The sequence below is a fragment of the Neltuma alba genome, unplaced genomic scaffold, assembly GCF_004799145.2.
Source record: "Neltuma alba isolate B1F8T4 unplaced genomic scaffold, ASM479914v2 tig00011896_pilon, whole genome shotgun sequence".
NCBI lineage: Eukaryota > Viridiplantae > Streptophyta > Magnoliopsida > Fabales > Fabaceae > Neltuma > Neltuma alba.
This window is the reverse complement of record NW_021636494.1, coordinates 21,940-46,601: the sequence shown is the minus strand read 5'-3', so window position 1 is coordinate 46,601 and position 24,662 is coordinate 21,940. Positions and strand designations below refer to the sequence as shown.

General features: G+C 34.0%; 2 protein-coding genes and 2 non-coding genes across 8 annotated transcripts; 1 reads left to right on the top strand and 3 right to left on the bottom strand.

Moving 5' to 3' along the window:
* Nucleotides 1–3,979: 3,979 nt before the first annotated feature.
* On the top strand, nucleotides 3,980–7,983 carry LOC114719175 (uncharacterized). 5 transcript variants are annotated; one of them, XM_028904636.1, is made up of 11 exons: nucleotides 3,980–4,107; nucleotides 4,396–4,531; nucleotides 4,915–5,016; nucleotides 5,110–5,226; nucleotides 5,364–5,861; nucleotides 6,051–6,334; nucleotides 6,428–6,527; nucleotides 6,618–6,677; nucleotides 6,842–6,928; nucleotides 7,076–7,192; nucleotides 7,441–7,983. In XM_028904636.1, exons 2-11 carry the CDS (start codon nucleotides 4,451–4,453, stop codon nucleotides 7,747–7,749), a joined length of 1,755 nt encoding a protein of 584 aa, XP_028760469.1. In that variant the 5' UTR covers nucleotides 3,980–4,107; nucleotides 4,396–4,450; the 3' UTR covers nucleotides 7,750–7,983. The 5 variants fall into 5 exon arrangements, with proteins under 5 accessions (XP_028760469.1, XP_028760471.1, XP_028760470.1 ...); XM_028904638.1 differs by lacking the exon at nucleotides 3,980–4,107 and adding an exon at nucleotides 4,142–4,291 and having other exon boundaries at nucleotides 6,054–6,334; XM_028904637.1 differs by lacking the exon at nucleotides 3,980–4,107 and adding an exon at nucleotides 4,142–4,291 and having other exon boundaries at nucleotides 6,845–6,928.
* A 1,411-nt stretch (nucleotides 7,984–9,394) lies between these two features.
* On the bottom strand, nucleotides 9,395–9,511 carry LOC114719184 (U5 spliceosomal RNA). The gene has a single exon (XR_003737891.1). It is a non-coding gene; the product is annotated as a U5 spliceosomal RNA (small nuclear RNA).
* Nucleotides 9,512–13,862: 4,351 nt separating this feature from the next.
* Nucleotides 13,863–13,980, bottom strand: LOC114719183 (U5 spliceosomal RNA). Its single transcript, XR_003737890.1, has one exon. It is a non-coding gene; the product is annotated as a U5 spliceosomal RNA (small nuclear RNA).
* Nucleotides 13,981–14,904: 924 nt separating this feature from the next.
* On the bottom strand, nucleotides 14,905–20,266 carry LOC114719178 (CDPK-related kinase 5). The gene is made up of 11 exons (XM_028904641.1): nucleotides 19,662–20,266; nucleotides 18,508–18,638; nucleotides 18,313–18,354; nucleotides 18,058–18,166; nucleotides 17,573–17,651; nucleotides 17,190–17,486; nucleotides 17,007–17,119; nucleotides 16,377–16,484; nucleotides 16,236–16,298; nucleotides 15,970–16,137; nucleotides 14,905–15,534 (listed from the first exon to the last, which is right to left on the bottom strand). Exons 1-11 carry the CDS (start codon nucleotides 20,256–20,258, stop codon nucleotides 15,397–15,399), a joined length of 1,845 nt encoding a protein of 614 aa, XP_028760474.1. The 5' UTR covers nucleotides 20,259–20,266; the 3' UTR covers nucleotides 14,905–15,396.
* Nucleotides 20,267–24,662: the final 4,396 nt, after the last annotated feature.

The following is a 24,662-nucleotide window of genomic DNA, read 5'->3' as shown; positions in this document are numbered from 1 at the left end:
TGCTTTATGAATTTGACATCGAAATATATGTATTAATCAACATTATCTTTGTATTTTAAAAAAATCAACATTATCTAATTCAGAACATTGCTTCCAATGAGGTTCTTGAAAATGGATGCAGGTTGGATGCTTGATGAAAGTTCCAGGTGAAATCATGGAATGATTCCAGTGGCGTGGCGCATGGCTGCAAATTTCACTTTCGCAGGCCCTTTTGGGTTCATGGAATGAATACATCAAAGATTGGATGTTCCTCACGGCACATACACCACATGTTAGTGTAACTTTATTACTGGAGTTATTAATTGAAGCTCTTTGTATTTTATATATTCTAACCATGATAATCATTAACAAATTAAAGCATCTGAGGCAAAAAAAAAAAAAAACACAAATGAAAGCATCGATCTTTTGGATTTACTAAACCTTTTAATACCAGAGTCTAATCAATAATGCAGTGAAAATTAAATAGGGCTTGACTGTTCATATTTGCTCCATGTCTGTCACTCCTTAATATATAAACAAGGCTTTTGCTCAAATATATATATATATATAAACAAGGCATGAGTCACTTATCTTTTCCCTTTTCTTTTCTTTTCTTTTCCTTTTTTTTTTTTGGCTTGAAATGATGGATTCCTTATCTAATTCCCATGATATTGATAACTTTCACCAAAAGTTGATGCAAGGAGAGAACCTTAGCCTTGGTCCTAAAAGTTAGAATACGTCATGAATTCAAATATTTATTATTAGATTCCCTGGTAAAATTATGATAAATGCAGACAACACTTTAAAAGGTCTAATCATAAAATGTTGAACCATAAATAATATACTTATTATGTGTTAGAAATTCCTTACTAGCTCCAAGTCTCTGATTATTTATGAATGTTTAATTTGATGTTTGTAAATTCTATACATGCTACAGACAATTATTGTAATGCACCCATTCAGTCATCTTTTAGTACTACAAATGATCCGCACAATGGACTGCGTACCCTTCTACTTGTTCTGAATCAAAGATTAGCTTTGAAAACGATCTGTTATCCAAATTTGATTGCATTTTGGGATTTTTTTGTTTACCAGTATTATTCTTGAGAAGATGATCCATTAGAATAAATAACCCTTGGGCTGAATTCCCTTTCACCCGACAAGAAACGTAATACAAATGATATTTCAGGAGTAGGTTGAGGACACGGTTTTATGTGTCTGTTGGGTCTGTGTGGACCAGTATGGAAATAAGACAGAGCAAGAATGCAGCTTAGTATTTGGTCGGATTCCTCTGTTTAATTTAAGGCATCTGCTTCCAAATGAATGGCTGTGAGATCAGAGTAGTGTTTTTGTAATGGAACACAAACATAGAGCACCGAGTAGAGTGAGAGAGTGAGAGGATGGGAAGCCCCAGCTGCTCACGTGCCCTTGCTAATGGCATATGGAAGCTGGTATCATTAAATCCATGGACCTAGCATGTGTTCTTCAGTGTTTGTCATTATTATACTTGTTATTTAATCTCTGGCTTTGTCTCTAATGCATTGGGAATGTCTCTCCAGTCTCCAAGCCCCACCTTTAAGCTACCTTTTTCATTAACTACTGTATTTGAGGGATAGAAAAATTTTCTGTGTTTGAGGAAAATAACATGCCAATTTGTTAAGTACTCCCTCCCTCCTGTTCAAAATATAAGATAGACTTTATTCATTTATGCTTATAAAAAAATTAGTTAAAATCAGTTTAAAACAATAAATATGTAAGATATGTATTTTTTTTCCAAATATGCCCTTATTAATGAAGAGAATAGGTAAAAGATACAAGAAATGAATCAAAGAGAAAATGAAATATATGAGGAGCAGAATTAGAAAAAAGTCATTAAATGTTTAGGCAAAAGTGAATGTTATCTTATTTAAAAAAAAAAAAAACCAAACCTCTTCAACAAAGTTTATCTGATATTTTGAACTAGAGGGAGCGATTTGGTTCCTATTTTACCCTACTATTGGAAGTAGTCCATGAGATTGAGATTGGCCCATTTTTTCATTCCTTTTCACTTCTTCTTTCCTTTCAACTTGCGTGTTTGTAGCCCTTCTTGGCTTTCTGTGTTTTAGTTTTTAAAAATTAATAAGTTAGCATTCCTACAAGACAGTAAGGAGGAGACGCAAAACATTTCCAGAAGCAAGCAGTTTGACATTTCAGACAGACGGTGCTTGGTCAATTAATGTTACCAATATTGAGAATCTTGTAATTAATTTTAAGATATTGTGCCACCCCAGCAGTTTCCTCATTACGTTGCTTGCTTCTTCCTCCTGTGTCTCTTCTTGAAGTTTGGAATTTTTGGAGTTTATTATTACAGCATGCTCATAATACATTTAGAATAAAAAAATAGAAATACTGTGTCGCCATTTATATGATTTTGTTTATTTGAATAATGCTTTTCGAATTCAAGAACTTCACAATAATAGAACTTCAGAGAATTTTTACACATCGGAAGTTAGAGTGGGCCTTCAATAGATTTTCTCGAAATTGAACACTTGTAATCATATAACTATGCAATCAAATGAAATAATAACTCAAAGGAGTGCAGGGATGTATGATTTTTCTTTTTAATACTTTTTTTTGCGGTGAAATTCCTCTTTATACTTATTCTTTCCTTTTTGTTTAATTATATTACATGTAATTGTTTGTGCTAATAAAAAAATTTAGACTCAACAGTTATTGATGAAACTTACAGAAAATAGCAGCATATTTAATTGTTGCCGACAATATCTACATTTCACTGCTTAAAAATTGAGAAAACAAAAGCTTTTGCTAAGTGAAAATCTAGATAAATTTATTATTTTAAAGAGCATTTCACTTTTAATATTTTAAAAAAGTTAATCATTTGCGATGATGAAAGTTAGACATTAAACAGGCTGATCATCTATTAAATGAGGACTTCGTCCTGCTTGCTTCAAATGGCATTTTGGTTAATGCTCTCTGAATAAGCTGTGAATCAGATCTTGGATGATCTCAATTTAGAATAGAAAAGGCAGATATCAACTTCGTTAATGATCTGCTTATGATTAATTAAAATTAGTAATTATGAGAATAAATTATTTATCTGGAGGGCCCCTCATAACTCTGGCTGGTACTTGAGGCATTGCCTTTCTTGAGGAGTACTGTTTTAGTTGTTATCACATGTCCTGACAAATTCCACTCATTTCTTTTCTCTTTTCTTTGTTTTTTTTTTTTGGTGCTTTAAAGTTTAAATTCTGTTTTAACAAATAAAGTGAAAGCTAAAACCAAAACTTGACTGAAGATAAAAAAGAAAAAGGACACAATAAAAAAAGAGAGAAAGTGAATGGAGTTTTCAGTAAGCTGAAGAAAAACAAAGAGCCAAAATTAAAAACCAAAGGAGGGAAGAAATTAAAAGCCCTTGGAGTGGTTTTAAACAGAGTCATCAATTGCACTTTTTTAGAATGTTAATGGAAAATTATAATCTCATTTTATTACTATAAAAGAGAATAATTTAATTGCGTCTCCTTGATAAGGATGTGTCTTTTTCTCTTCTGTAATTGTATGCGCTTGCCCTTGTCTGAATCCAAAGGAAAAGAATAAGCAGAATAATAATAACTGTTTGAGTTCAGCACAGGACATTAAATACGTAGCTCAACCCACTCCAAATATTATTTATTGAGTTGAAAATAACATAAAATAAATATATATAAATTGAAAAGTACATTATCATTAATATTTAGAATTTATCACTATCACTAACTGGTGGGAATGTAATGGAAAACACAGATAAGAGAAAAAGGCTTAGCAAACAGAGAAACACACACAGAGTGGGACGCACGTTGTTTCATCATGAAAGCAGGTTGTCACTCTCACAGCCCAAAAGCCGAAGTGCTCTCTCAATCACAATCACATTCCTCTCTAAACGTGTTTATATTTGGAGTAAAGACTGAATTTTTCTGATCAGGAACGAACGTTGATAAAATATATGTGTGTGTGTGTGGAAGAAGTGAGAGGCGTGAGGGCAGATCAAAGATGGTTATCATTTTGTTTTGGTATTTAAATCAAATGGGGCACTTTTCTTGGACGAGACTGTGAGCTCGCAAGAAACCTCGTCGTTTTCCGTCTTCTACTGCGGTGGGTTCTTGTTGCTTTCTGTTCACTCTGTTCGAGACACAAATATAAAAGAAGAAGCTTTTTTTGCTGAAGCGGGGATTTGCGTTCCTGGGTCTTTTCTGCTTTCAAGTTTCCCGCTTAGCTTCTGTTTACGAATTTATGAATTCTCTTTCTCCTTGAGAGAGACTTTGTCTAACAAGAGTCGGTTCGTCTGTGCCTTTTTGTATAATTGCATGTTGCTTTGATATTTCATTTCACTTTATCAATGGCTTAACTGTTAACTTCAACCTCTTATTGTGTATCTTACAGGATAAAGTTATATTGCATTGTATTCTTTCTCGTTTTCCGGGAAAGTGGAAAGCAGATGAATACCAGAGCACGAACCAGTACAACCACCACCTCCAGCCTTCAGGCAACCAAAGCTTCTTTAAATGATGAAAATAGAGTAATAAATTCACCTCCTTCTTCTTCTCACAGATTTTATTTATATATTTCTTGTTGTCCTATTGGAAGATCTCGAAGAACCAAGCACCCTGTTATGTTTGTCAGTTTCTCCAGAAAATTAGGCTCTCTACCCTCAAAGGTTCCAAAATTTTCACGTTATCTGAAATGAATTTTTTCTGCATATCTGTAAACGAAAAGCTTGATTTCAGAGCATAAATCAAGAACTGCTTTGATCACAAGCATGGAATTTTTCAGCTCCTCTGAATCCATAAAAAGTGAAATTTGGTTCTTTCGCTGATCTGAAGAAACGAATAGATTTTTGTCCTTCAGCTTCTTTTCTTGAACGCTTATAAAACAGATTCATTACTGACTGTGAAAATGCAGGGTAAAATGGAATCTCGAGGGAGCAGAGTAATGGGTGCCCAGAAAACCTTGAAAAATGGACGTCGATCGAACAGAGAAAGGAAAATGGCCTTGATACAAGATGTACATCAATCATTCTCATATGTTTCATTTGCGTCTTGCAATTAAATGTTACTTCTAAATAATTTATCAATTTAGCTCTGTTCATACCTACAGGTAGATAAATTGAAGAGAAAGCTCAGACACGAAGAAAATGTTCACAGAGCCTTAGAAAGAGCATTTACGAGACCTCTGGGAGCTCTGCCTCGTCTTCCTCCATATCTTCCTCCTTATGTTAGCATCTCTCTATGTTTCTCTTTCTTGTTTACTGCTATCCTGGAAATTTTGCTTTATTCCTAGAATTAACCCCTACATTGTTAAAGGAGAGATACATTCTCTTTATATTGAAATGAAATACTTTTGGAATTCAGACATTGGAGCTTCTTGCTGAAGTGGCAGTATTGGAGGAGGAGGTGGTACGACTAGAAGAACAGGTTGTGAATTTCAGGAAAGGTTTATATCAGGAAGCTGTGTACATTTCCTCTAAGAGAAATTTGGAAAATTTGAATGATTCAATTGAGCCAAACTCAATCAGGAGTTCCAAACACCAACGATCAAAATCTTTGTCCCAAAGCGAGTTTAATTTAACAACACCGGCTAGGCTTCAACCTCCTATTTCCAGAAGTGCTTCCAGTAGGAAGCTATTATTTTCAGCTGACACTGTGGTGTCTGATAACACCACTGGGAAGCAGTTACATAGAAAACAAAACTCAATCTCATCTATTCCAGAAGAAGGACGAGGCAAAGAGAATTTAACGTTTAGTAACGCTGTTATGAAGGACAAGCAGACTCCAGAAAAGAAAACATCCAAAGCCAGCACTCCAGTGAAGAAAACTCCCGTCAAACAAGAATCGGCAGAGAAGTTACAGGTAACCTAGATTATTACTTTCGAGAAACAACCTCTGAAATAGTTTAATTATTTCAACATCTTCATTTTCCGCACTCCTTTAGTTCTGTTACCTTCAGTTCTAGATGGAATTGGATAAGGGTTTGACAGTAGTATGATACAGTATATACATATTTCCAATTTCAACTTCGTTTTTTTTTTTTTTGCCCAGCAGGAGTGGAGATTAACATGTCAAGAAAGAGCAAATGATAGAGCATCAGAAGTTGACATGACACCAAATGGAATATCAGAAGATATTGTGAAGTGCTTGTGTAACATATTTATAAGAATATGCACATCCAAGGACAGATTAGGAGAACTCAGTGATCCTTACGGCATTAATTTCCAATCCGAAAAGAGAGATATTGGTCCCTATAAAAATCTATGTGAAGTTAAAGCGTCCACGGTTGATTTCAACAGAACAACTAATGCATTGTTTCTGATCCATAGACTTGAGTAAGTTTTGAAAGGCTTAATTCTTTCTAGCTATTGGTTGATAGAATCAATATGGGTCTCCTGAACTAAACTGATATAATGGTTGGTATCCAGATTCCTACTTGGGAAGCTTGCTTCTGTGAAGTTGAAGGGTCTTACTCATCATCAGAAACTTGCGTTCTGGATAAACACTTATAATTCCTGCATACTGAATGTAAGATATAACATCTGTCTCAAATTAGCTTCACCTTACTGCAATTCGAGGCAGAAGACAGGTCTCATGTTTTGACTTTGGATGTTTTAGGCATATTTACGGCATGGCATACCAGAGAGTCCTGAAATGGTTGTAATGCTAATGCAAGAGGTACGTCGAGCAGAAATATTAAGTTTTCAAAAATTCGGTACACATTAGTCTCCAAAATAAACAAATTTGGCGCACAACCTGACTCACTTTTCAGAAGGATTAACAGAAAGCGCCTGCTATTTTTACATGAAAATTCAAGGTCACTCATTTTTGGTTGTCTTTAGCAGGCAACATTAGTAGTGGGAGGCCAGTTGCTCAATGCAATTACAATAGAGCATTTCATTTTGAGACTACCTTATCACCTGAAGTTTGTAAGTTCCCCAATCAAGCGATGTGCTTTTAGACCCAATGAAGTTCATTTCTCTTCGAAGTCCTTACTTATTTGTACAGCTATGTAAATGTCTTAAAAATTATTTATCATTCATTCCCTGATTTCTCAAATTCTCTTTCTGCAACAGTCATGCCCGAAATCAACAAAAAACGATGAGATTATCGGTAGAAGCACATGTGGACTGGAATGGTCCGAGCCCTTGGTTACATTTGCACTCTCGTGTGGAAGCTGGTCTTCACCTGCAGTATGTTTCCTTCTCCCCACTTCAATCTAACCAATAGTCTCGTCATCTTTATACTGAGAATCTGTTTCTGAGAACACAAATCTTCATACAGTTGAAATTTAGTCCTAGGTTGTGTCGTTCATTGGATTGTGAGAGAGATTCATATAATACCACTTAGTATCAGCAAATATTGTCCAATAATACATTGGTGTCATATGGTAGATTTCTTTCTTGATGTGAATAACTGTATAAATCTTCTGTATATGAAGGTGAGGGTGTACACAGCATCCCAAGTTGAAAATGAGTTAGAAGCAGCAAAGAGAGATTATTTACAGGCAGCAGTTGGCATCACAAACACGAACAAGGTCATAATCCCAAAGTTGCTGGACTGGTATTTACTGGACTTCGCAAAGGACTTAGAATCTTTATTGGACTGGGTTTGCCTGCAACTTCCTCATGACCTCAGAAATGAAGCAATAAAGTGCCTTCAGAGAAGTGGAAGAGAGCCTCCTGTCTCTCAGCTGGTACAAGTAGTACCCTACGAGTTCAGTTTCAGGTTGCTCTTGCACCATTCATGAGAGTTTTAGATTTCTTAGACTTTGATATGGTCGGTTTGTATATTTCATAGTTTTACCTTGATATTTTTCTTTTTTTGGGTTTTTTTCAACAAAGAAAGTACATAAACAGAAGCCAGTGTAAATGTTCGTTGTAATTGAGTCGCTAGCAATTGGCAATACAACAGTGTTTAGAGGTGACAAGTTGGGAGAACCAATTTGGCATACTAGGATAAATTTAACTCCTTTAATCATTTATTACTATTGTTCATGGTTGGGATTGTTTAAGGTATCTTGTTCTGAAGTCAACATAGCTAACTGTTACGTGTTCTTTGGAACAATAATGTCCTGTTTCATACTTTTTTTAAAAAAATATAGCAGGCAATTGAGTATTAAACAACAAAGAAAAATACTACAAAATTTTGAAATATGTCTCCAATGTCATCTTGGAATACTTGGCAAGACCATGGAGCAATACTTCGTTTAGTAACATAATTATCGAGAGATTTGGATATGAGATGTAAGCTTAGTGGTGGTGCAGATATGTTACACACAGCATTTTGGGTAATTAAGAAGAGCAGAGCTTCTCTAGCTACGTGGCAAAAGTTGCAGCTGCATTCGCTACCATTTGGTTATAGGGGTGAAAGACCAATTGCTGCAATATTGATGATCTCTCCTGATAGTAATAACGATTTCCGAAAGGCAATTTTGTATGCCTTTTCAAAGAATTTTAACCATATTAATTTTAAAAGTGCATTATCCATCAGCTACTCCATTTTTTTTTTTTTAATAAAATCGAAAGTTAGTTTTAAAAAAAATGACTTTCGGAATATCAAGTAAAATTGCAAGAGTTAGTCAATAACAAAATTATAAATTATATAATTGATATTTCATTCAAATTTTAAAGAAACAGAGTTTTAAGGAACAATTTTTTCTCTTGAAATTATCGATTAATTTTTGGACACAGTCATTAATCAGCAATATGCATATCAATTTGGCCAGTATGCATGTATCAAATCCGTATTATTCATAGATCACAAATAACTTTCCATGTGATCCTATTTACAAGACATTTAATCAAATAACAAAAACTAAAAAAGCAGTTAAAATTAATTGTTTTTCTCACATTTTAAGTAATGATCACATTTTAAAATTAATCTTAATTAAAGCAATTAAATAGTATGTGAGGCTCTCGTTGCATACATAATGTCAAAAATGAAAGATCCTCCCGGGGGGAAATCAAGTTTGTGAATGCTTCATATGTTTTAACCTATATCATTATCATGAACTTCTATGACCTCTTGTAATTAAGAGCAAAGAGACCATAATTCAACCCCCAAAATTCTACGGTAGAAGCATATAATTATGTTAAAAAAGGAGAAATGTTTAATAGCAAGATAATGAAAGAGATTATTTGAAGGGGTTAGTGAAACCTCTTAATTATGCACCAAGCATTGAAAGTGTGATCAGAGGTTTCCATTCACTCTTTTCTGTTAGATGCAATTTCACTTTCGAAGCAGCAGATAGAAGAATATTGGAGCCCTTATAGTTTAAATATTCAGGAAGCTTTTTAGGCCAAAATAAAAATATACTCCTCAAGTTATATTACAAAAAAAATATTATATTTAGAACTAAAAAAAAAATTAAACAAACTCAAACTGACACGTAGGACCCACCACCGGCGGGATCCTCCCAAAAATTGGCGTATGCCACTGTAAGCAGCGGGCACACGGTATTCTTTAGTAAAAGGCGAAAGAATAGTTCGCTCTGTGCCCACTGCGTGGCTGCGTGAGTCTGACGCATGCCTTGGTCCTGGTTTTATAGTGCCTTTCGCTATTGGAACTGTCCTGAGCTTCCCGATGCGGGGCTTTGAACGACTCTTCTGCTCCTATTGCTGATCCGATGAACCATGTGATGTTTCAGTTCACTATCACTTTCCTTATATGTTAAAATCAATAGTTTCTTTCGACATCATAATACTTCTTAAACTCGCAAATGGATTTCATAAAGCAATATTGAAATTTATCCACGCAAAAAATGAGGCATAAGTGATAATTTTTGATAGAGGAGCATGGTGTGATTAAGAGTAAGGGCAAAAAGTGTAAACAAAGAAATCTAATATTTTAAAAGATCAATTACAAGACATTAGAGGCTCAATGACAAGAATAAGGACTAAAGCTATGAAAGAAATCCTGAATTGTCAAATAAGAAAGCTAAAAAAATTAGAACCCATTTATTTAGAGGAAGTATATTTTAGTGAGCCTAAAAGGAGTCCAAAAATGATGATCACATTGTTAGAAGCCCAACAAGATGATGTAAAAAGCCCATATGGGGTTCAGATTAAAGAATTCACTTAAAATACTATGTGACAAGCATATGTCTTGGACAAGGATCATAAGTGACGTTCAAGAACCTTCAAGAAGGAATGAAGGATCAAGAAAGCATCATTATGAATTGATTATGATTTAAATTCATTTTTTTGGTCAAGGATTATTCTAGAAGATCATGTTTTGATTTACTTTCCTCTTTTAAATAGCAAATTTGTTCTTGAAGTTCAAGTTATTTCTTTTTATTTCTATGTAATAAATAGTGTCTCTCATAGTCAAATAATCATTAATGAGGTATCATCTCTAGCATTTATGTCTTAAGATGCTGATTCTAGGGTCTTCTATAATTGCTTATATATAGGCTACGTTTTTGTAATTGAATTTTCAGACTTAGATAAATGAGAATTGGGTTTATTTTTCTCTGTGTGAGCTTTGCTTGCATCCTTATATTCTTATGAGAATACTTAACAGTATTAGGAGACTGATCAATCTCGTGGTGTCTTTATGACTAAAGTTGTAAGAGACAGGTTCTCTTAAGATCATATCTAAATCAACTGTCGATTCGTTACTTGATTCCAACCGTACGTCTCCCTCTTATTAATTTTAGAATCAATGTTGGAATTTTTCGTGTTTATTTGTGGTGAAGTTTGTGAAGATTAAGCCACGTAAATCTGATACGTTATATATAACGTCTGCCTTCTATCCTCTCGATACTTGGTATGCTTCTGAATGACAAAATGTGCTCTTTTATTTTAAGATACCACTCACAATTGATAGCGAATCAATTCAATTACAGCTGTAGCGAGTCCAGGGACAGGGAGTAGCGTGGTACGCAGCAAAAGGCGCAAAACCTTGAGGCAATGATTCAGACATGCCGAGCTATAACACCCCCAACGTTATGGTGCTTTGCCCTTTCTCTTCCATTCTATCCATTTCCTTTTCTTCATCTTCTGTGCATGGTCAACTCGCGGTTTGTCGGGTCAAAAAGCTTTGAAAGTGAGATGATTTTAAGCCAACGCTAACCCGGGACAAATTATTTATTCATTTTTTGGTGAAATTTTTTATTTTTAAATTTTTTTTATACAATATCCAAAATAATATAATAAGATTTTTGTTTATTTTTAAAATATTTGATTGAAATCACTAAATAAATTATACGGATATTTGTTTAAGATATACTACAATATATAATAATAATTAAAAAATTTTACAAATCAAAAAAATAAATGTGGGTTAGCCCATGGCATATTATAAGCCTTGTGGTGCGGGTTAAAAAAACTTATTTAGTAACCATAACCCATTATTTTTTGTGGGTTGACAGGTTATCGTATATAAAGAAATGACGTGAGAGAGAGGATCAAGATCTGGTGCATTGGCGATTTCAGATGGACCTTCGTTTCCTCACTTGCACTAATTTATTCTCCTAACTTCTCCAAACCTTCTCTCATATGTAAGCAGATCCAGGCTGGTTTCTCATGATTTGGCAGGCTATAAATAAACGCGCGTGGTTATTATTCTTTTGAGTTTGCTCATTTGCTCTCTACGTATATATGCTGCTTCAAGTGAGCAAATATATCATTGTAATTGCACATATTCGCCTCTTTGTTGATCAGCTTCATTTCGTGCACTGCACAAGGATGCATTTCACAATTTGTATGAATTTACTTAGATGAATCTACAAAATGGAATTTGCAAAGAAGTGTTGGATAATATACATTACGTTGCTGTTGAAGATTGTATTTTCATAACATTGACTGACATTGATTTTATAACTAATAACGGTGTGAAGTTATAAATTAACATCATAAAACAAAAAACTGATCAAACTAGCCGATTTAACCAGAAAAGGTCCGGTTGGATTTAGACATTAAACTGGTATCAAACCGGTAAAAACCAGTGTTAACTGATAATGAATCGGTTCAAATGATTATGTTGCTATTGATTATATTTTTTTCTCATTCAACTCTTAATATTTCAGTCACTATGATTGAATGAATTTTAGTGATGATTTTAGTATTAATGATTATTAATTTTAGTTATTGATGAATTGTATATATCAAAATTCTTAATGTTGTTGTACTTTGTTATTATTACAATCAAATTATTGTTATATTTCCTTATATTTTGTTATAAGCGATTATTAATATTATTGCATTTTGTTATTTTCAATTAAATTATTTTATTTTAATATGATCAGTTTAACTCCGAGTTATCCCAATCCAATAAATTGACTTTTAAACCATTATTTCAATTGATTTAATGTCCGGTCCAATTTTTTATTTCTTGATTAACATTCATGATAATTTGCATGTTATTATTATATAAAAACATGTAAAATTCAAGTTAGAATCAATTTTCATTTTGCAAATGTCAACACATGGGTAATTTTAATTTAAAGTAACAATTTTTTCTCTTGAAATATTAAGTATATTTTGGACATAGTCATTAATCAGCAACATGTATGTCAATTGGGCCAATATTTATCAAACTCATGTTATTCATAAAATACAAGCAACAATCAATATAATTTTATTTATAAGACATTTTCAGTCTAATAACATTAAAAAAAGATAAGACGTTTAAATATCTTGGAAATATTCTTAAAAGAGCACACAGCACTTGGAGGTTTTTTTTTTTCCTCTTATATGTTTTGAAAGTTTTATTTCGAAACATTTCTATCTTAAGCCAATATTTGCCGTTAAATTTGATAGTTAAATTTAACAGTCAAACTTAACAGCGAAAAACAACTAGAACATTTTTGCTATGAAAATAAACTTTCAGGGTATATAAAAACAAAAACAAAAAAAAACTCCCAAGTGTTGGGTACTTATTTTTAGATGTTTTTAGCGTATTTAAACACCTCATAAAAATACGCGAGACTCTCCGCTCTATTGTTCTATGGTTGATGTCAAAGATCCTACTTCTAAATGCTTCATATATTTTAACCTATATCATGAATAACTTTTATAATATCCTATAATTGAGAGCAAAGAGAGTATAATTCACCCCCAAATTCTACAGTTGGAGCATATATAATTATGTTAAAACAGGATAAATTATTAATAGAGTATTGGAAGAGGACAGGGTCACTACATCCCTTGGATGATTTGACCTTCGTCATTATGCACCAATCTAATAAAAAGTTGATTAGGAAAACTCCTTTTTAATTTTCTAATAAGAACTCGATCATCTCAGGGTGTGTTTGGATAAAACCAAACCATAGTTTGGAGAATAGCTTTTGAGAAGAATAGATTTTGTAAAAAAGTGATTCTGAAAAGTAAAAGTGTTTGGATAGTTGTTATCAGAAGTACTTTTTATATATACAAATTACTAAAAAACATAAGTTAATATGATAATTATATAAAAGATAAATTTTATGATATATTTTAACTTGAAGAAATAAAATTATTAATAATATATTTTTTACCAACATAATTAATAATACATAAGATAATGTAATTAATAAATAATTAATATGTGTATATATGTTTATAAGATATAAGGTTAAATATGTTTATAAAAAAATAATTGAGAAATAGATCTAATTAGGCACAATCATCTTTCCAATTTGAACCAGAAGCAGAATGAATTCACTTCTTCTGAAACCATGATTCCAATTTGAACCAGAAACAAAATGAATTCACTTCTTCTGAAACCATAATTTTGACCCAAACAATAATTTTAAATTATTAGTCCTAAATAACATTTTACCAAAACTACAATTTTGAAAGTGACCCAAACAGGCCCGAGGAAAATTTCAGAAGCCAACCCTGCCACAGTCCACAGAAAAGTTTGAACACCGATATGTAGGACCCCACCAATAGCGGGACCCTCCCAAAAATAGGCGTATGCCACTTAAAGCAGCGAGCACACGGTATTCTTTAGTAAAAGGCGAAAGAATAGTTCGCTCTGTGCTCACTGCGTGGCTGCGTGAATTTGGAAGGGATGCTTGCTTCTGCTTTTATATTGCCTTTCTATAGGAACTGTCGTGAGCTTCCCGATGTGGGACTTTGAACGACTCCTCCCTGTTCCTATCACAATCCATCTGCTGCTCCGTCTTATTTCTGAATTTTTGGCACTGCACATCGCAAATTATCATTATCATGTGCTGAAGAGCTTAAGCAGGTGCAAAAGATTTTATTTCCTCACAAGCTTTAAGAGAATTAAAGCTAAAATTATGATCATTGTGCAAGTTATCTTGCTAAGAGTACTACAAATCTTATACGTTAAATTTCAGTCCTCTACTACTTTCCTTAGACGTAAAGATCAATACTTCCTTTTAACCCCATTATTCTTGTTGAAGTCACAAGTGGGTCTCATTAACTGTGATATGTTTAATTGGAATCAAATCAATCAATTTGTATTTTGTAAATGTCAAAACATGGATAAGCTTAATTTAGTTATTTTTGTTGAGTATGCTGGGCAGCGCCGCAGCGTGGAATGCGTAATGGAAGGGGTTGGGATGTAAATGAGACACTCACTCTTCATTATACTGTGTTAGTAGTTCTGCTCCCCGGGCTCCACCACATTCATTGTTGCCTCTTCTTTTTCCGGTGAATCATTCGCCCTGTATGTTGCAATTGCATACTTGCACCTTATGATTATTTACATTTGCCAAAAACTAATTGACTAATTTGATTTTATTAAAAAAATTTGTTAATTATTTTACGTTAATGTCTCGACCAATTCAATTGCCCGTATAAAAAAGATTGGCAACACCAGCATTTCTTACAAGTATTCTCAGAAACTTCAACCCATCCGCATTTATCTTAAAATTCATATTTCTAGTGTGGTTTTACTTGCTAATTTTAGCGATTTGGCCACGATTTTTCGGAGCAGACGGGGCAGCATCTACTTCAAATGTACAGTTTCAGTCAAATAAACTGCTTCTATCAGAAACATACCGTTACATAATAAAAGTGGCAAAAACAAGTGAATAAAAAAAGGTGGGAAGAACTCAACAGCCCCCAATAACCTGTTTCCTTCGACTTCATAATTCTCGATGGGGACAAGAATGATACTCCTCGTCTGTTAATTTCATATCGTGTTAGGATATCACGTGTAACCATCTAATAACAACCAGAAAATATTCTCGCCTGCAACTTAACACACTACAACTTTACAGTGGAAAACACAAACGCCTGTAGGAGCAGGGTTTACTCTTACTCCTCTTCCAAGTGCACACGAGCTCGAGTCCTCTAAGTGGAGAAGTCTCGGATAATTTAGACTGAGCCTAGCGTAACAGTGGCAAAGATGGTGGTAAGGAGAAAGAAGATTGTTGACCAAAATTTTCTTGGCCAGTATGAACCATCTTGAATCTTGTGTGAGTCCTCCCGACCATCTTCTATTGAGCCTTAGCAAGACTTCGAGATGGTCCATGCAACAATTTGACAAAGCCAAGGAAGCTTAACTTTCCATCAGTGTGTCTAATCCAATCATGAAGAACAGCATGAACAGGGACAGATGGGCCAAGGCCAAGTTCCTGAATAATTTAGTTGAAACCATAAATGAGAAATGTTATCCCGCAACAGCATCCAAAGCTGATAACTTTTTGGTATAGAGACATTTAAACTAAATGACTTCAAGTACTGCTATTGCTAATTAAAAAAATTGACCTTAATATGCCAGTGGTACTACAATGATCCATAGTATCCGAAAAACTATACTAGTGATATATCACTCAAAAAACGAAAAAAAGGAGGAAGAAGAAGAAGCTAGACTAGTGATATTGCGAAACCACTGAAGTTGGTGTTATTAGATGTCTTCGCTTGTGTAAAATCATCCGTGCATATATTGGGAGAATGACAGTTTCAAAGGACCTACCAGCTCGAACCCATGCCCATGTGTTTTTAGCATACAGAATTTATCTGGCATGCATGCATAACAAAAACTATCTTTTTATTCAAATCAAGCATACCGAAGCTAGTTCCTCAATGACAATAGCGCGGTTCCCATCTTTTTCAAAAAGTTCATAGGCACAGCGAGCATGCTGCTCCCACCGACCAAGTGCTTCAAGTTGATGAACACTGAGTGCAGCTGCGCAGAACTCATCAAAATCCATCCTTCTATATTGTAATGCATTAAGCTGCCATCCAAAATCATAGGATTATGATCAATTATTGTTAAAGATACAAGCTGCCTATTGAATCATATGCCGAGTCAAAGACTAGCCCTTGCACTTACTGATGCCAGAAAGTCAGGAATGCGAGAATCTCTCATGGCATCTGTAGCATTTTTCATTAAGACCTGGCCAGCTCAAATGTATTAGATAACAAACATCATCTTCTTAACATAGTATATCAGAAGAATTGGAAAGAAACCCACCGCTTTGATATTTTCCAAGCTTATAGTACCATTTTTGTTAGGCTCTAAAAGTGTAAACTGCTCCTTCAAATAAAATAGCTCATCAGCTGTTAACGTCTTGGACAGTGCCTGTCCCAATACCAATGACTTTGATAAGCTCGGGGAAACATACATGCATAGCATGCTTAAGCTTGATATTGAAAAGAAAGAAAACGGAAGTAAACGAGGAAAAAAGTCAGAAATAAACACTTAAAAAAGCAACACTCAGCAAATACAAAAATTGCTCGGAAGAGAAGTACAGTAAATGTAAATTTCTTTTTCCTGTCTTCAACTTCAAAAATGGAGGAAGCATTTTATGCACGGTAAATTCAAGCCTAACAAGAGGGAAACACTGAGGGATAATCAATGGGTTTGCCATTCAGATTATTTAAGTAATAATAAACTCTTTAAGCCTTAACCAGATATTAATAATAAATAAATTTTTGTATAAGTAGTGCATCTATTAATATGTTAAGAATAACGCTGAAACTAACTGGAAGGACATATTCAGTAGAGAAACTCAAGAAGGGAGGCATAAACTATTCATAAATGGCTATTAATTTGATATCAAATATATGAACGCAAGCACAGTTTCTACATAAATATACACACCCTTAAAGCTGCTTTCCGTAGAGATGAGGAGCGCATGTATGCCTTCATGAGCTTGAATATTAGAATATCCAAAGGTACTTTCACATCCTTGTAATTTTTAATCCAGGGATGACCTGTTATCCACGAGAGTGAGTAATAGAATAGAAATAGGAGCAAACTCAGAGCCGCTGATAATAAACTCACTTAATGCCTGTGCAGCTGTCATTCTTTTCCGTGGATCTTTAATCAGTAGCCGTTTAACAAAGTCCTTTGCCTCAGCCGATAGAGAAGGCCAAGGAGGTTCATCAAAAGTTGGATCAGCTTTCAGTACAGCACGGAAGATTCCAGACTCAGTCCGGGCCCAAAATGGACGGCTTCCACACAAAAGAATATATGCAATCACACCAATACTCCAGACATCAGCCTCTGTAGTGTAGGATCTATGTAGGACTTCAGGAGCCACGTAGTATGCACTGCCAACAATATCATTGAGCCTTTCATCTGCAAACAATGAAAAGTATTAAACCTTAAATAAGTCCAATTTATTACATTATAATGCAAATTACATTACAGAACCCAAAGCATACCTGGTTTTACAAAATCTGACAACCCAAAGTCTATAGCCTTCAGGTCTGAGTTTTCATCCTTTGACGTAAATAAGAAATTCTGATCCAGAAATTAGTCATACATACGAGTTAATACTTCATGAGAATTAAAAAATAAGACACAGAAACCAAATCAAACAACCATTTTTATTAAATAATTAATCAAATACTATATAAATAGACTCTGGGCTGTTACTTTACGTTTTTTATCCCCCTCTTCCTCCGAGTAAAGAAAATTGCAAGCATAAAGCTATCTTATATTTTGCAGACTGACCTTGGTTTTTTTATTTTTTATTCTCTATTTTGTTTTTGGGTTTTTTTTTGGGGGGGGTGTTGGGGGAGCTCATTGCTCTCAGATAAAGAGTAAGTCCCATATCAATAATAAAAGTTAATTTCATCTTATCGGCGTGATCAGAACTCAACAGTGCAGAGAAAAGGAAATTGCAAAACTTGAGAATATATTTCACCTCAGGTTTAAGATCGCGGTGCACAACACCCTGTAAATGGCAGAATGCAACAACATTAAGTATTTGAATCATTACAGCTTTTGCATCATCCTCTGAGTATTTTCCACCTCTGCAAGAGGAAGCAGGTGTCATAGAGACGCTAGAAATAATGTTATCTTGCAATAATTTCTGCTTTTATCCACTCTGGCTATTACTCTGTCAGTATCCAGATTTAACACATTGAAAAGAATGTATATCTATTGCCAAAATATATACCTTGATAGTATTCTGTCCAACAGCTCCCCTCCTTCACACAACCTGAAACATGTGTGTTTCACCATAAGTTATCACTAATTATTCGTAGTCACCAAAGTCACGAAAGAAAGAGGGCCAGAAAACAATTTCATTTCTAATGTCCACATTGGATGACTGGTAGCTTGAAAATAAAAGAAAACCAGAACTAGAGCTTACTCCATTACTATATAGACATTCTCCTGGTCTTCATATGCATCATAGAATTTTACAAGATTCTTATGTCCTGTCAAAGCTTTCAATATTTTTACTTCTCTTCTTACATCCTCAATAGCAATGGCAGTGGTCATCTGAAATCAAAGATGAAAAATTTAAAAGTGATTAACATATAAACTACATAAATTTTAAAGATAAAAACGCACACTTGCACACACCCACCCACATAAGCGGAAACACAGGCACATACACGCAAATGAGCATTGACCATGAATGATGTTAGCCCAATAACTTGCTTTACTTTCACCCAAGACAAGATTTTAAACTTGAAGATGCAAGAAGCGTTGAGATTAAAAAATTACAGATTACGTAAAAGGTATGGACACCATGCTAAACAAATTCTGTCACAGAAGATCCAAGGCACGTTATTGCGAACATGTTGCCAATAAGAAAAAGTTGAAACCATGATAAAAGTTTCGTAATAGGAATGTTGCTCGACAGCAACTGGTATGAAACTATTGAATCGAAGTGCATTACAAGCAATGAAACTAATTCAAGTGAATGCTGGTGCCAGAAATCAAGAAACTGATCTTCAATAATGAAATTTCTCATATTATTTTGCTCAAGATTTTGCAAGTTTCTATATATTTGGACAGCATAATTCAGGATCTTTCCAATAGTTGACTCCTAAAACATAGAATCTTCTTATGGCTCCAATTTTAACTGTTTGGTTAAAATACGATCAAGAAGTCATGTATGACCACCATCATTGGAAAGCCTAATAATACATTAGATCAATCGGCTATAAAATAGCAAGCCGAACAGAGCCACAGTTCGTAAACCAAGATAATTGATTATAAGCTGGTGTGGTGGATGGCACGATGCAGCTTCCCTTCCACTTAAACCGACCCATAAAGTGAAAGAATGATTTTTCCGACGACAAGAAAGTTATCAGTAACCAGCAAAATTGGGTGAAAAAAATCACTAGTTTTCAGTGCAAGTAGAATCTAAATCCTATTCCACAAGATTTCAGTAACTAAACTCAATTCCGGCCAGCTGGGTAAGATAAGGGAGGATTAAATCGCCCTATATTCAGAAAAGTGGTAATAATTTGGAATAGCAACTTGTAGGTAACTAATATGCATGTTCCTGCAAACCTTCACTTTCGGGATAACTTTCACAGCCACCTGTTGCCCCTTGAGCTCGCCCTTCTTAAACTTGGCAGCACAAGTGTACCCAAAGTGACCTCTCCCAACCTCATCTCCCAATTCATACTTGTTCCCGAAATGCTTTGAGAATCCAAAACTCTTATCAAGCGCAGCACCCACCTCTGCCTCGCTCCCTTCTGGTATTGTTGCCTCATTCGGCTTCACCGACCCATGCCGCCTAGCCAACACAGCTTTTATGTGCTTCGCCGGCGACGGAGGTGGGAACGGGCGTTTAAAGAACCTTCTCGGCGTGGAGTTCGAGCTCCCATTCGCCGGAGATCTCGCCGGAGACTTCTTCGAGAACAGATAGTGGGCCGGACTTGGGCTGTAAAACGGGAAGAAAGGCGATTTTTTCCCATTCTCCACCTCTTTCTTCTCCTTGCTAGGGTTTTCTCCGTTTACAGAACTAGAATGAGGTTGAGGACATTCACTAACAGGCACAGAGTCGTCTCTAGGTGGTACCTGGTTATTCCTGGGCGATTCAGTTTCGGATTTGGGAGACGTAGATGTCAGATTCGCTGAGGGCTTTGAAGTACAGAGACCCATTCGGTGCTCCTCAACAAACACACAAGGTAGAGATATGCTAATTCCAGCTCAAAGCATTATACACACACGTAAGTAATCACATTCAATTGGACAACGACAACTTTAAACTCTCAACAGGATTCGAAATCCTGAGAGCTCACGAAGTGAGATTGAGATATGAGGCGTGTGGAGGAATGAAGGTTCGTTTCTTGATAATGGAGAGTGTGTTGAAGAACGGTGGAGAAGAAAGAGAGAGGGATCCATAGAAAGTGATAAAAACTAAAAAGGAAACGACGAGAGGTTCGCTTTTTGTTGCACAGAACAACTAAAATTAAAATTAATTGTTTTTAATTTAATTGTGATTAATGATTTGTGGGTTTTGGTTGGAAAGAAAGGGAAATTGTGGGCCAGGAGGTGGTCCAGTTCGTACAGTTGAATTTCCACGTGGAAAGCAGAGAGCGGGCCTTCCAACTTTAAAAATTAAAAATTAGGTTTATAAATTACTAAATTAATGAGGGGTTACCAAACATTTGTTTTGGAGTGCGTCACTGGATTTTGTATTTTACCTGAAATTTAAATTTTGTAGGTTTTAAGTAACATTTAACCAACGGTATGGTTAAGGAAGGAAAGTGAGATGGTTTGTTTGTTTGTTTGTTTTTCTGTGTACATTACATTACCAAAGAAAGAAGAACAAGTAACATATAATGGTCACAGTAATACTTCTTTTTTTTGGGTTGGCAAAGAAAAATCTTTTTTTAAAAAAAGACGGTTGGTTGAGTGATTGATGCTTCATAAGGTCAAAACGAGGTGTTTTGGTGCCATCACACAAAAAGGTGAAATAATTAAAATATGATTTAGGAAAAAAGAAGGTCCTATAATAATCTCCTAGTAGCCCCATAGGGTATCCTTAAATTGTGGCCGCAATATGTACAAAAAGTCAACACCCCACCGATTATTTGCCTTGTATGTTTGGCAAGTTGCATGGCTACATAAGATAATATAATTCCTTACATTTTAATATTGGAGATATTTTAGTATACTTGGATGGAATCAGTTTCCATATATTATTCTATTTTTTGCCCAAAAAGGAGAACAAATTGTTACTTAATTGATGTGGTTCTCAGTTCATTGATGTTTGATAATTGATTTGTTATTTTATATTTTATTTGAATTTTCAGAAAAAGAATAAAATCTGTTGGTGCAATTGATGATCCTAGCTTTTCATAATTTTTAAATTTATTATTTTATTGATACTTATTGGGAACAGCCTTTGCGAGATTTTGTAGCAAATTTATTTTTGAAGTGGAAAATTCTGAAATAATGCAATACTTTTGTTTAAATTTTGGGTCACTTTCATTCGTAATTGAAACCCCTCAACCTCAGTGGTAACATAATCTGAGCCATCCAATAATATATTCTATATTTTCTATATATAATCCCAGCAGACTTTTTTATATATATATATATATAAATTTCATCAGATATGTAGATAATAAAAAAAGAAGCACAATTTAATTAATGGCAATGAGAGAATAAGAATGTAACGATTGAATGAAGATATCATAAAATATACCGTTGGTACAGCCTTTCCGACTTCTTGAGAAGAAATCAGATCAGGAACCAATTTGAAATATGGAAGATGCATGAGGACAAACTAGTCCATTTCAATTTAATCTCTATGGCAATGTGATATTGTGCAAACATGCACACTCACACAGAGAGACCAGAACCTCAAAAAATATATATACACAGACGCGCATATATGTATGACAGAACATTAACTCGCCGTACGTTGTGGGCAAGTCATTATCAGTAGGTAGTATTCATAAAATAATCCAAACTGGCTGTAATATACTACTGTGTAACTTTCATCGATCAAATTCCTCTTTAATATTATATAGAACCGAAGGTTCTTGAATCATAGGATGTCAAGAATTTTAAACAGGATTCAGACAAAAAGATCTAAATGTCTTGTACAAAAAAAGAAGAAGATAATAATGTCAATAAAATGATAAATAATGATTCATGATAATTATTTGATCCTAGCATGGATGACGCATTATTGATCCGATACACTAAATTAAATGACATATATTCTCTCCTAATTCTTAATATAGAACTTAATTATTGAGTTAATTTTGGTTATAAATATAAGATCTATTTCTCATATTTATCAATTTTTTAAAATTATTCATATTAATACTTCTTCAACCATAATTAGAGGATATTAAAGAAGATGATACTAATATTTTAAGAAAAATATGTTATATTTTTTATAATTAACTAATATATGTAATTTTTTTAATCTACTTAAATTAGTTAAATAAATATTATATTAAGAACGAGAACAGTATGTACTACCTCCGATCTTTAATATAAGACCCCGTTTAACTTTTATTTTGGTCCTAAATATAAGACCCCAATCCATTTTGTCTCTCATATTCATGCATTTTTTTTCCAAAATAGTCTTTCTAATAATGATAGTTCTAGTCAATATACTTGATTAGCAAGGATATTCTAGGAGATTAAGGAAATAAGTTAAGTTAGTTATTTGTAATAAATATGTGTAACTTAACTTATTTCCTTAATCTCCTAAAATATCCTTGCTAATCAAGTGTATTGACTAGAATTATCATTATTAGAAGGACTATTTTGGAAAAAAAATACATGAATATGAGAGACAAAATGGATTGGGGTCTTATAATTAGGATCAAACTAAAAGTCAAACGGGGTCTTATATTAAGGACCGGAGCTAGTATTTTGTTGACATAGATCTACTCACTGATAACAGTTATTAGTGTGAAAGAAAACACATGCGCTGACATGGAATCTACAAACACGGCTGCTAGACATTTCATTGTTGTGATCTAGTTTTACTTATCACTTTTAATTTTAAAATTTTGAATTTGGATTTGGGATGAATAGATTTCTTATTCTCTTGATAATCCATATCATCGTAGTCGTCCTGTAAATGATGTTTAGGTTCGAAAACCAGGGAACGAATGCTTCATTCAGAAATAAATATTTTTTTAAAGATTATGAAAGATGTTAATTAATATTTTCCTTTAATATTTTTTATTGGTATGCCGTGAGAAATACATTTAGAGTAAGTAAATAAATGGTATGCCCAAAGAAGGATGAGTAGGCCACGTGAAGGGGTGGGAGGTTTCTATTTGGCCCCTTTCGAGTGGGAATTGTTGATGTCGTAATGACAAGGACGGTGCCTCCATTTTTGCCTTTTGATGCAAATGCAATCCCCACCATACTCCACTATTTCCATATATATTGAATTTCTATCTTATACTACATTCCATCCTTAACATAAAAATTAATTGATTAATTTAAATAGATTAAAAAAATTAATTAAATTAGTTATTTATAATAAATAGATGTTATATTTCCTAAAATATCATTACCAATTATGTGTACTAACTAGAGCTACTATTCAATGAAACATTTAACATGCACAATTAGTAAAAAAATTACTTTAAAAAAATGAATAAATATGAGAGACAAAGTAGATTGAGATCTTATATTTATGATCAAATTAGAACTCAAATTAGCTCTTATATTGAGTATAAATAGCTTTTTTTTTTTTTTGCCAACATTTCTACCTTATATACTACACTCTATGTAAATATTATCCATGTGTACATACAAGACACAGATATATAAACTTAATTACCAAAGCTAGGACTATGTGACAAAAGTAATAAAGTAAGAGCGGGCTGGTATCTATTCCTACGATCATAAATATAAGAGTTGATTAAGATGTTATAAAATTATATATATTAACCATTTTATTTCTAATATTTATAATTTTGTTAAACTAACTTGTGTAACTTATAAATTAATATATATATGATATTTTTGAAAAATCAGATCACATTTGTTATAACTAAGCAATTTAACTTGTTTTTAAGAACGGGAGGTGTAATAATATCATTGAGGGAAGCTTCAAAGCTTGGACAGCTTCCTTGAAACTTCTGTGATTCTTGTCGTGTTAGTGTGATATTCTATGGATTGTTATGAATGGCAAACACAAGAATCCACTCTCTCATTGCACTAGCTACCACTGTCCATATTTCAAGATATAAATTTAAATATAAATATGAGAGAGGGAGAGAGAGGCAGGAATTAGTGGGAGAGTCCAATTTGGTTTGATTTGGTCCCTCCATAGGCATATATTGTTTTCTTTTATAATTGTGTCTTGTAAATAATTAATTTTCACTTTTATTATATTGTTGGGAAACTTCATCCCAATGGCCAGCCCAACACATAAAACCAGCCACGTTCATCTCTCATCAATTTTCTTGCCACCCACTCAACATGCCATCATCAATTCCCTTTCATTATTGATCTTCACCATCTCTGAGTTATTCAAACTGTATGAACCCATCAATGACATCAACAAAAGCCAAAACA

Coding starts and splice junctions, on each gene's coding strand:
- LOC114719175 (XM_028904636.1), top strand. CDS start 4,451: ATGAATACCAGAGCACGAACCAGTACAACCACCACCTCCAGCCTTCAG. Junction 5,017..5,109: donor AAATGGCCTTGATACAAGAT/GTACATCAATCA, acceptor TCATACCTACAG/GTAGATAAATTGAAGAGAAA. Junction 5,862..6,050: donor AATCGGCAGAGAAGTTACAG/GTAACCTAGATT, acceptor TTTTTTGCCCAG/CAGGAGTGGAGATTAACATG.
- LOC114719178 (XM_028904641.1), bottom strand. CDS start 20,258: ATGGGTCTCTGTACTTCAAAGCCCTCAGCGAATCTGACATCTACGTCT. Junction 18,639..19,661: donor AAGTTATCCCGAAAGTGAAG/GTTTGCAGGAAC, acceptor CTTTGATTTCAG/ATGACCACTGCCATTGCTAT. Junction 18,355..18,507: donor AATGTCTATATAGTAATGGA/GTAAGCTCTAGT, acceptor CACATGTTTCAG/GTTGTGTGAAGGAGGGGAGC.